Source organism: Brassica oleracea, chromosome C2 (assembly GCF_000695525.1).
Source record: "Brassica oleracea var. oleracea cultivar TO1000 chromosome C2, BOL, whole genome shotgun sequence".
NCBI lineage: Eukaryota > Viridiplantae > Streptophyta > Magnoliopsida > Brassicales > Brassicaceae > Brassica > Brassica oleracea.
This window is the reverse complement of record NC_027749.1, coordinates 10,129,564-10,142,116: the sequence shown is the minus strand read 5'-3', so window position 1 is coordinate 10,142,116 and position 12,553 is coordinate 10,129,564. Positions and strand designations below refer to the sequence as shown.

The window sequence follows — 12,553 nt, the reverse complement described above, 5'->3', positions numbered from 1 at the left end:
AGTAATATAAAGGGAATTATGTGTTGACTGTTTCTTACGGATCAATGAGGAGACGCATAACGATTCAAGTTGTTTCTTTGGTGAGGCCAGAGCCCTGGACCGAACGGATTTGCCCAACCACATCTGTGAGTTTAAATATCAGTTATGATATCAAAACATAATATAAACCCAGATGCAATATGATAATATACCTGGAAGTTATAGGTTTGTGTTCGCAATCACTTGGAGATTATCGAACAGTCTAACCTTGACTGAAGATTGATCTCAGGAGCACCCGTGATGACTTCATCAATAATGGTTAGTGAGATGAAACGAATGAGGAATTGATGATCAGTTATCTTGTACATGCTTGAGCACCTAGAAACCTCAAAACGATCAACTTTCACAATGGAACCAGCTTTCAAAGATGGCATGTAATGATTAGCACGTCCGACGGGAGTAAACCCATGAATCACAGAATCTATCAGGAAATCAATTAAAACAATTATGTTAAATAAGTGTGATAGATCGAAGATTAACTTACCTTTTCATCAAGGAAGAGAACCATGATTTCCACAAACTCTCTATCTTTCTTGAAGTTCAGGGAATCCCATAAGCGAGGAAGCCAGAGGCTATGCTCTGACTATTACGACCAAGACAGAGAGATTTGAAGGTTGAGTGACGGACGCCGAGACGCCGGTTTGACGAATTGGAGAGGCAGAGAGAAACATTTTCTAGAAGTTGGTTAAATCTAAGAGGAATCAATGAGTTTTGTGGAGATGCAGATTGGGTTCATCAAAGATGAGAATTATATATATAAGGTTTATATAGGGGCTACAAATCAGGAACATTTATGATCAAGCGATTTAAGATGTTGACATTAAGAGTTCACCGGTGAAAAAATAGATTACGAACAGACACATGGCGCAACTCTGTAACTCAGACTTGTTTGAGACAATAATGAAAAAAATCTAAACTCATGTTAAACGACAACAATTTACAATATGGGAAAACTATAATTGTTGCACACTTGAGCTTTTTTTCATATAACGGGATGAATTCCATTTAAAAATGAAACCCATAATACACTTGTAGGCTCAATCCTCAGAGGAAGTCGAAGAAGTAAAGGCTTACGACCTTCGTAAATATATATTAGGTTCGACCATCAATGTACGAAGTATTATTTAGCTTAGTGGTATAAATGTTAGTGTTTATACTTGACATTTTTTCACACTTTTTAAAAGTGAGGTCCACAAAACGTTGACGTGGCGCGCTGAGGAGTGAGCAAAAACTCATCTATTATAATATAGATTTTATGATAACAAATACAAAAGTGCCAAATATGTAGTACTATTGTAACTATTTCGAATGGTGCCGTAAAAAAAACAATTTGGAATGGTAAAAATAGGTGAATGGATTACTCTATTTGCATTCTGGAGCACCATAGTATATTTTCTGCAAACAACAAATTTTCTTATGACAAAACCAAAAGTTTATTTTAAAAACAAAAATTATATAACGAAGGTAAATTCAATTAAATAGTTTTTTTCCTTTTAACTTTATACTAGATTTTGATCCGCGCTTAGAAAGCGCAGATTTATTTTTAAAATTAAATAAATTCTTCTTATATAATTTCTATATAAGATAATGTATAGATTTGAGTACATTTACCAGGGTACACTGAACCATACCAAACTGAAAAACACCCAAAAGTAAGTTGAATTTCATAAATAACCGAACATATCCTATATTTTTAGAACCGAAAAATAGAAACCGAACTAAAGACCAAATGAGTACTTAAATTTTTAAAATACAAATTATATATCTATTAAACATAACTAAACCATTAAAAAATTATACTAAACTATATGCGGTAATGATCACGTCTTGTGCAAACATGTTTGAATAATATATCATATATTCATGGAGATTTATTGTTAAAATAATTATATAATAGATTATGGGAGAATAATAAATGAGTTTATTTAAATTATGTAAGATATTTATATAGTTAGAGAAATATAAGGCAAGACCAAATAAATAGTTAAATCTAATGAAATGGTCAAACAATCTTGTTTAAATAGATTTTTTAGGACTCTTTTCCTTTTAATAGTATATATTACATGGTTTTAGACTATTATTTCTAAAGAATGATATATACTGGATATTCATTTTTGTACATCCTGAATAATTTTAATTAAATTGATAGATTGGATGAAAGATTCGTGAACTAGAGATCAATTTGTAAAAGACTTAAAAATAGTCTCAGTAGGTGTTCTTTGAACTTTTTGCTTTATTTGTTGATCCTGTATTTCTTTGTATTTTACTACCTGTAAAGGAATGTGCGAATGCTTTGTTCTTCTTTTCTTTTTCTGTTTACTTTGGAAAAGGTAGTTGAATGTGATGTCAAAAAGCATATGTTCTGTTCCTGCGGTTTTCAGTTAATAACTTTAAACGAAAATTGAAACAACCAGTCAAAGTCTCGAACCTTGTTTTTGAAGAAAGACATTACCTTCTTTTAGGGCTTAGTCAACTTTTGCAATATGCAATTTAATCGAATATATTATATATATGTCGTTGATTATATCAAACAATTTTGATATTGTTTTTTTTAAACTGGCCTAACAATGTTGATATTTAGATGCAAATGTGATAACGAAGATGCATTTCGCAATATATAGTGTGACGGCCAAATATAATATATGCAATGTAATGATGTTCTAACATGATCATTCTCATAATTTGAGCATTCTTCGATTGGGTTTGAATTGATGACCAAAAACCAATTAGTAAGAGTATACTATTATCATTTTTTTTTCAAAAAAGGAGTACACTACATCGACCACAAGATGGTGGTCTAGTGATAGGCAGGCTCTGGAGCGCTAAGCAATCTAGGTTCGAAAGTACTCCATTACACGTTAACTTATGGTCTTATAGTCCATTTGAATATCCGGAGTAAGAGTCCATTTGTAAGCCGATTCACCTTTTTAAAGATTAGTCTGGACCTCTCCATGAATTTGGAATATTCTCAAAATTAAAATTAAAATACATTATATCGATTTTTCAAAAAAAAAAAAAGTACACTATATCGCTTCTTTGTGAAAGAAAAAAAAGAATTTTCTCAGTCAGAGTATGCCATTGGTGTTGTTATCACAGCACGGCTAGGATTTAATCATGGTCTGATAGGGGTCCATGCTCGGGCCTGACCGTAAATTTAGAAGGCTAAAATTATTTTAAAGTAAATCTTCTTATATATTAAAACAGAAGTCACAACATTGATTCATGTGTGATTTTATAAAAAATGGATCTAATGGACCTATTTCTAGAAAATCATATTACATTTAATATCTTCTACTCTATTAAAATAGAATCCTATTTTTTATCTACCATACACAAGTCTATGTTAGACCAATTCATCAGAAATTTAACTAAACATCCTAAAATTACTCATATATGATATTCTCCTAACAAAAACAATATACATCTAAACATTAACATTTCTAAGAAAAGATAAATATATTGTCATTAGGTAATTATCATTTGACTGTTTATCATATTTAATATAGACCATATTTTATATATTTCAGTAACTAATTTTGAAATTAAATAGTATAGCCCAATTCTTTTTAAATTATCAAATTAATTTTTTATATAAAACAAAATAAATAATATTTTATTTGATGTAACATTTTATGTTTGATATTTTTAATAAAAATAAAAACATTAAACTGAATATAATATATTAAATAAAATAATATTTTAAAATATAACAAAAATAATTTAATTTATTCACATAAAAAAATTTCGATAATAAAAATTTCTAAACAAAGAAGCTGATAATTTTTTTTATTAATTCATATAAAACAAATGTTTAAAATTAAACTATTAATATTGATGTCGCATTTTTAATAAATAAACAAAATTAATTCATTAATATATGATTTGTAAAATATCATCAAACAAATTTCAACAAATAAAAATTTTCAAAATAAAAATTATATACATAAAATTGATATTACTATTAGATATATATCTTTATAACATATTTTATATTTCAAATATTAATTTAAAAATATAAATATGCCCTCACAGAGAGGGTTAATATCTAGTATATATTAAAACAGAAGTCACAACCTTGATTCATGTGTGATTTTTAAAAAAAATGAACCTAATGGACCTATTCCTAGAAAGTCATATTACATTTAATATCTAATCTTATAATTTAAATTTTGGGCATACCATAAATTTTTATTGGGCTATCAATAATTAAATTTAAACAATAGATGATCTATTAGATTTATAGATAATATAAATTAAATAGATATAATTTAATGTTGTAATACTATACCTCTATATACTAAATATTTAAATATTTGTCGATATTAACTTTTAAAATTATAAAGATTTTTTTAAAATAACAAAAATCATATTATCTAACAATGATTAATCTTTACTACCTTAAACCAATGAAAACAAATTCTAAACTATATAGCTTATTTTAAAAATTAAACAAAAACTAAATTTTTAATTATTCACTCGATAATATAAATCTATGAAGCGAAAAATTTAATTTTTTAAAAACTTTCTAAATTAGTGAAATATTACAATATCTTTGAATATGACAATAAAAAAAATATTTTACTAATCTTTATATATATAGTTACGATCTAAATAATGAAACTAGATCTCGATCCGCGCAACCGCACGGATTTTTGTTTTCATTTAATTTTATATAAATATTTTGCTTTCAATTTTAAATTGGCATATATTATAATATATGTGTCTGTCAATTTTTAAGATATAATAAGTTTATGGTATATTTTTTCATTGAATAGATTGTTTTAAACTTTCACATGTATTTGTATCTTCTTATATATATATTTTCGGATTATTATTTCATTATTAAAATCGTAACTATAAATATAAATATTAGTAAAATATTGTTTTTTTCATATTCAAAGATATTGTAACATTTCACAAATTTAGAAAGTTTTTTCTGCTTCATAGATTTATATTATCGAGTAAATAATTAAACTTTTAGTTTTTGTTTAATTTCTTAAATAAACTATATAGTTTAAAAATTGTTTTCATTGTTTTGAGGTAGTAAAAATTAATCATTGTTAGATAATATGATTTTTGTTATTTAAAAAATAATCCTTAGAATTTTAAAAGTCAACATCGACAAATATTTAAATATTTAACATATAGAGGTATAGTATTACAACATTAAATTATATCTATTTAATTTATACTATTTATAAATCAAATGGATCATCAATTCTTTAAATCCAATTATTGATAGCCCAATAAAAATTTCTGGTAGGCCAAAATTTAAATGATAAAATTAAAGATTAAATGTAACATGACTTTCTAGGAATAAGTCCATTAGGTCCATTTTATTAAAAAATCACACATGAATCAAGGTTGTGACTTCTGTTTTAATATATAAGATAATAATCCAAAAATATATATATAAAAGAAGATACAAATACATGTAAAAATTTGAAACAATTTATTCAATGAAAAAATATATAGTAAACTTATTATGTTTTAAAAATTGATAGACACGTATATATTATAATATACACCAATTTAGAATTGAAAACAAAATATTTATATAAAAATAAATGAAAACAAAAATCCGCGCGTTTGCGCGGATCGAGATCTAGTTATAGTTAAAAATTTAGCATAATTTGGACATTTCTATACTAGTTCTCTTTATAATCTGGAGATTAATTTGAGTGTTTTATTACTCTCTGCCAACTGAACATTATAAATTACGAAAATGTAGAAGACAGGAAAAAAAAGATTTAGCACCAATAATTTTTTTTTTTTGCCTTTTATAAATGGTAACCATCTCTGACCATCGAAAATCATACTATATTTTATCTCCACAGAAACATATTAGTTATTACTAAGACATTGTTTAACATAAGTTTTAGTCTCAAAGAAATTTCTTCTGAGAGATAACTCAATATTTTTTCTTTAATTGGATAAGTCGATATTTCATAGCAATGTCACAAAAGATAGACATAATTTCAGTCCGCAATATTGCACACCACTAAACTATGGATGCATCGCTAAACTATGGATGCATTTAGTAATGGGCATATTTGTGAAATAGCAAAAAAAAGGAAATTGGTTTTTTAGAAAAAAGATAGAGAGAGATAGGAAGAGAAAAGAGGTGAGAGAGTGTTATTTTGGTTAGTAAGTGAATTTTAGATTTTTTTTGGTGTTACATCATGCAATTTCCCTTTAGTAATTGTCATATATTTTTATGCCGGCATGGCATAAGTTTGCGTAAAATATCACGAACCTTATGTCAAATTATTGGATTTTTGGTAAAAATTTATTGGATATAATTTTCATTAAAATGCAATACATTCGTAAATTCAAATACATTGTTAGGATTAATAAAATGTTGGATAAAAAATTATACTCTAGATGAAATGGTCATCAATTCATCACTAGGTTGCTCTAGAAAACATATCGATCTTCGTTAAAAACACATTTCAGAATCTATAAAGTAAACGCAACTGTTGTAAAATCCAAAGTAAAAGGCTTGAATGCTTGATTTCCACAAAGTTTCTGATCATATACTCCCTCTGTTTCATATTAAGTGTCGTTTTAGAGAATTTTTTTCGTTACAAAATAAGTGTTGTTTTCGATTTTCAATGCAAAATTTATTAATTTTATGCAAAATTTATTTTTTCTATTGGTTGAAATATGGTTAGGTGTATATATAATAGTTTTTTTTATAAGAAATGTACAAAATTAATTGTTTCCTTAATCTATGTGCCGAAACCTAAAACGATATTTATAATGAAACAGAGGGAGAATAATATTTATATTTTGTATTTTTCGTTGTATCAATATCTGTGGACTTTGGAATTAGAAATATAGAAGGTCAAATGGTCAACTTAACCCCCATGATATAGGTCTCTATTTATAAGGTAACGAGAAAGTTGGTACTTTCGAATTTCGATGCTGCTTAACTCATTGAAAAAAATCGAGCTTTAAAGAAAACCAGAGTTAAAATTATTCAGATTTCACCAAATCAAATTGCAAGCAACTAGTTACTCCTTCCGTCTATAGTTATTCAATTGTAATGTTTTAGATTTTTTTTCTATTTAAAATTTATGTTTTAAAATTCAAATAATACATTTAATTTAACACTTATACATAAATACAAATGCAAAATAAAAATAATATAATTTTATTTATTTATAAATAAATATTATTTTATTTTAATTTTAAATACAATAAAATACATCAATATATTTTTAATATGTAATATTTCCTTCGTTTCAGTTTCCTTATCATTATAGGGTAAAAAAAATTGTTCCAAAATAAGTGTCGTTTTATAATTTTCAATACAAAATTTATTAACTTTTTATTTTAATCTATTTTTTCTAGTGGTTGAAATGTGGTTAAGTGTATTGTTAATGATATTTTTATTTAGTAAATATACAAAATTAATTTTTTTAAAAAATTTGTGTGTTCAAGATTCAAACGACAATTAAAATGAAACATATAGACTAAAACCTAAGAATATCAATTTTTAAAAATATATAGAGTAAATCAATTTCCATTGAGATATGTGTTTTTAATCAAGTTAGATTTTTTCACTGAAGCATTTGATATGAAGACTTGTCCAACTTTTCAATTGTTAAACATAACATACAAAGCACTAAAGTTTCATAAAATGGCAATTGTAGTAAATTATCCCACATGCGGAACTATATAAATATCGCTTTAGTATTTTGAAATATTGTTTCCGTTTTATTAAGTTAGATGTTTTTAAAAAAAAATGTTTTACAAAAATAGACTTTTTCATTTTCTATGAAAAAATGTGATTTTCAAAAAAATTAATTAACTTTAATGAATTACTATTGGTTAAAAATTATTGAAAATTGAAAGTTACAGAAAATGATACATTTAGTAATGGAAGCGGGAGGTTATCTTATCAGATGATACGATAACATGAGTACTTATGTTTTAAATGAAAATAGAGAGAATTTGATACTTATTTTAATTAAATATACTATAGCCAGTAGAGAGGACTAGAATATTATTTGGAAACGGTGTACAGTCAACCTATATAGAAAATGATATTTAAAATAATTACTGGAAACTTAATCACTCTATATTTTAGTTCTACTTGTGCTGCCAAAGTGCTTTATTTTAGTCAAATTGGATCACAATCATATATACTCCTCCATGTAAAATTGGAGTTTATTATATCCATAAAAAACAATATGCGGTTTAAATAGTTAGCTGACTTGATAAAAAAATAGTTAGCTGACAAAAATCAATGGCAAGTGTTATACAAGAACAACATCAAAAGTAACAAATATTAATATAGTTACTTATAGGGTCGAAGAAATTTCTATATATAACCATCCCATCTCCTCAGAACTCAACCTACCACATTAAAACCCATTTCCTCTCCTGTAACCTCACTACAGTTTTTTGTGGTTCCCACTTTTTCTCCAAGCCATTGTAAGCTCCAATCTCACATCTTCTTCTCCTCAATTTTTTTACATGCGCACGCACACTCACTCACATACACATCGGGATATATTTTTGCTTCTATTTAACTTATCAATCATCATTAAGTTTTCTTGTGCAGAAAAAAGGCGAACATATGGAGTTTTTCTGGAAAATGATGTCATTGATGAGTCTGATGATGATGGTGATGTGCAAGAGTGTGGATGGTTATAGTAGCGGTTGGGTCAATGCTCGAGCCACATTCTATGGAGGTGCTGATGCTTCTGGCACCATGGGTAATTTTACTTACTCTTTTCTCCAACTTACTTCAAAGTTGGAACATCAAACCTTTTTGTAACGAACTTTAAACCCTTTAAGGATTTAAAAAAAAAATTTACTTAGTATAATATTTTTGACTAGTTAAAATATTTTTTGTTTTCTAAATAATTTGAACGTGTGGAAACTAAGTAGACTACCTACTTTTATATGACAAAAAGCTTTGTAATCTTCTGATAATTTTTTTATTTACATGTATTACGAATTTCTAAACGTCTCAACTCTTAAGAATCATTTTGTATTGATGATATTTTTTTCGGGGGGGATCAGGCGGTGCGTGTGGGTACGGTAACCTATACAGTCAAGGATACAACACGAACACAGCGGCGCTAAGCACGGCTCTATTCAACGGCGGCCAAAGCTGCGGCGCTTGTTTCCAGATCAAATGTGTAAACGACCCAAAATGGTGTCGCCGGGGAACAATCACCGTCACCGGAACAAACTTTTGTCCACCTAACTTTGCTCAAGCCAACGACGCCGGAGGTTGGTGTAACCCTCCCCAACATCACTTTGACTTAGCTCAGCCCATCTTTCTCCGCATAGCTCAATACAAAGCTGGTGTCGTCCCCGTCCAATACCGAAGGTGCGTTTCCGGTTTACCTCGGTGAAATCAAATACTACTTTTTAAAATTTGATGTTTTAGAAGAATTTTTTTTTTTTTTCAAATTGGGTAAAGTTTTTTTAAGTTTTAACGTAATTTTTTTTAATTTTTATGTTATATAAACTATACTCCCTCCCGTTTCGATTTAATTATCGTTGTAGGGAAAAAATTTCGTTTCAAAATATGTGTCGTTTTAGAGTTTCAATGCAAAATTTATTAATAAGATTCTCCATTTTATTTTTCTATTGGTTGAAATATGGTTAGGAGTATATGTAATTGTGTTTTGTTTTGAAAATATACAAAATCATATCTTTTCTTAATCTGTGTGCATAAATCTAGAACAACAATTAAAATGAGACGGAGGAAGTATGTATTATACCGTCTATTTTATTATTACTAGTTGAATTATAACTAACTAAATATTTAATGATAGTTTTTCAAAGTAATAATAAGAAATTTAATCTGAGCTTAATCATAAAAAAAGCTTTCTAATTAGTGTGTAATATTTATCTTCGTATGAAACAGAGTGGTTTGCCGGAGAAGAGGAGGAATGAGATTCACGATCAACGGCCACTCATACTTCAACCTCGTACTCATAACTAACGTCGCCGGTGCCGGGGATGTAGTTTCCGTCTCCGTTAAAGGGACAAGGACAGGTTGGCAAAGCATGTCGAGAAACTGGGGACAGAACTGGCAAAGCAACGCAAATCTTGACGGCCAGGCTCTTTCCTTCAAAGTAACAACTAGTGATGGCCGTACAGTCGTCTCTAACAACGCTACTCCTCGTAACTGGAGCTTCGGACAGACTTATACAGGAAAACAGTTCCGAGGTTAGAGGTGATGACGTGGACTGAACACTTTATGATGAAGAAAAAAACGTTTTTACTTATTACTGATTTTGGAATTTCTTAGAGTTTGCATAGGTTTTTAAAAAATGTTTCGGAATTTATCTAATTAACCCAAAAGAGAAACTAAAATAAATAATTAAATGGCAGAAAAACAAGTTTTTTTCACCGGCAGCTTTTGTAATTTGCCGGTGAGTCTGAGGTGAACAGAAAGGGAGAAAAAGAGCTTTGTGTTTTCACCCGCCGCCTGAGCATTTGAGATTTCCCCTTTTTTTAATATATGTTTTTTTTTTTTTTTTATTTGGCTTTAAGATGTTCGATGGTATGTTTCTGTAAGGCATTGTCTATTGAACTAAAAGTAATTTTATAGTTTTTTATGCTTAGTTTTTCTTGTTCTTCTTTAATCATGAGAGACCAACATCATTATCACAAATTATTACGCTAGTTTTATAGTCTTATCCTTTATTTCTTTGATTTGCTGTTGTTAACTCACGATATGTAAATGTCATATGATCTAATATGAAATTTTACGCCTAGAAAATGTCATGTTGTAACAGAGAGATACTTCATCAAATTTACGTTTTAAAATCTTCTGTTCCATCGGTAAATAATTCTGTGGCAATACGGCCAGTGTAAAGACCGATATAGGAAAAGATATTCGTCTGCTAAAAGAAAATGATGTGGACAAGTATGGTAATCAAGATGATGATGATGTACTGACTAAACTACTACAACCAGGTCGTTTTTATCAACTACTCAAGCCAATGTTATTGTCAAGTCTTCATCTTTTTGTAGACACTACCAAACTAAAGACTAGAGCCTCCAATTATCATTTTTCCATCTTCCAGTCTGTTAATAATCTTGTTCTTTCACATGGTTTTTCTACATTTATTTCATGCCTGCTTACCCATTCTACAGTGGGTTGAATAATGAAGAGTCAAGTGAAGACAAGAGTGAAACCAAACCGTTTGGCTAGCTCGGTTAGCTTGTGCTCTGTTTCTGGATGAAAGAATGGGACCTTTAGGGATTCAAAACTCCATCCGCCTTATCAAAAAATGTCTTGTGACCAGTGCCGTGCCACAGTACATAAAAATGAAACCTTCGCTTTGGGCATCAAAAAATATTTTAAGATCAAGGGCATCATCTATTATTTTAGAGGCATAATATAATTATAAGAACTTGAGTTTATACATGAAAACACTATGATAATTAGGATTAAAAAGTTCGGTTTATAATGAAAACATGGATTTCCTAAGTAACAAACAATGTAGATAATTTTTAATTGTTAAAGAATTAGAGTAATTAGATATTGGCGATTATAGTTTTGAATGCATTTTTAAATATTAAAAAACTGAAGTTAGAAAATTTATCTTTATTTAATTATGAAAAAATATTGAGTAATTTGTTTTATCTTATCTTAAAAAACTGTTACAAAATTGAATGATAAATACTTGATCAATAATTTTTTTACAAAAATAAACTTCTTATATAATTAATATTTTTGGAAGTTATATTATCTATACGTTTATTCTCTATTGTAATATTATTATTATTTTTATTGAAATTTTTTTAATGATTCGCTTCAGGCAACCATAAACGCTCGCATGGCTCTGTTTGTTACGGATATCACAAAAATGTTACATATGATCATATTTAGTATGTCACACACTAAATAATAATAATTAAATTCCAAAAGTATATAACCAGAAAATCAAAGATAATAGTAACACTTTTTAGATATTTTCTTTGGTGTTAAAATAAACCTTCGGACAGATTCTCTATCTAGCTAGCTATTTGCTCATTCTCTTATTTTTCATGACTAGGGATCGTTATCCGCGCCAAGACGCGGGATTTTTGCATTTTAATCTATTTTTGTCTCTTGCTTACTAATCTAGCATTCAGTTTTTCAATGCATTTTATCTTCACCATCTTCTCTTGTCTTGTTTACATTTGTTTTCACGTTCTATCGTTTGATTTGTCTTAGTTTTGGCTTATGTAATAACTTAACCCTGCTAATTCTTCTTTCATTCTTTATTGATTGATATTTTTATCTCGCTTAGCTCTGTGTTGCCACTAATTTGCTCGAATCATTTTTCATCATCTGCTTCGTATTCTTTTCATATTCATTAACTATTGTCTCCAATCTCTTTAAATCCTAAAAATCCTACATGTTCTTTTGTTTATTAAATCACATATTAAATATTGTTGAAACTGTTTATTTATTCTAATAAATCCTTACGATTATAACTAAGATGATATGGATAAAAGACTGATTATAATTTAGTTGAAATTAAAGTCTAAA

At 28.1% G+C, this 12,553-nt stretch overlaps 1 protein-coding gene across 2 annotated transcripts; it reads left to right on the top strand.

Moving 5' to 3' along the window:
* The first annotated feature begins 8,411 nt into the window (after nt 1-8,411).
* On the top strand, nt 8,412-10,512 carry LOC106325296 (expansin-A14). Of its 2 annotated transcripts, none has more exons than XM_013763335.1 (4): nt 8,412-8,481; nt 8,612-8,765; nt 9,076-9,388; nt 9,932-10,512. In XM_013763335.1, the coding sequence occupies exons 2-4, from the start codon at nt 8,627-8,629 to the stop codon at nt 10,239-10,241; spliced, it is 762 nt and encodes a 253-aa protein (XP_013618789.1). In that variant the 5' UTR covers nt 8,412-8,481; nt 8,612-8,626; the 3' UTR covers nt 10,242-10,512. The 2 variants fall into 2 exon arrangements, with proteins under 2 accessions (XP_013618789.1, XP_013618790.1); XM_013763336.1 differs by having other exon boundaries at nt 8,416-8,481; nt 8,599-8,765.
* The last annotated feature ends 2,041 nt before the right edge of the window (nt 10,513-12,553 follow it).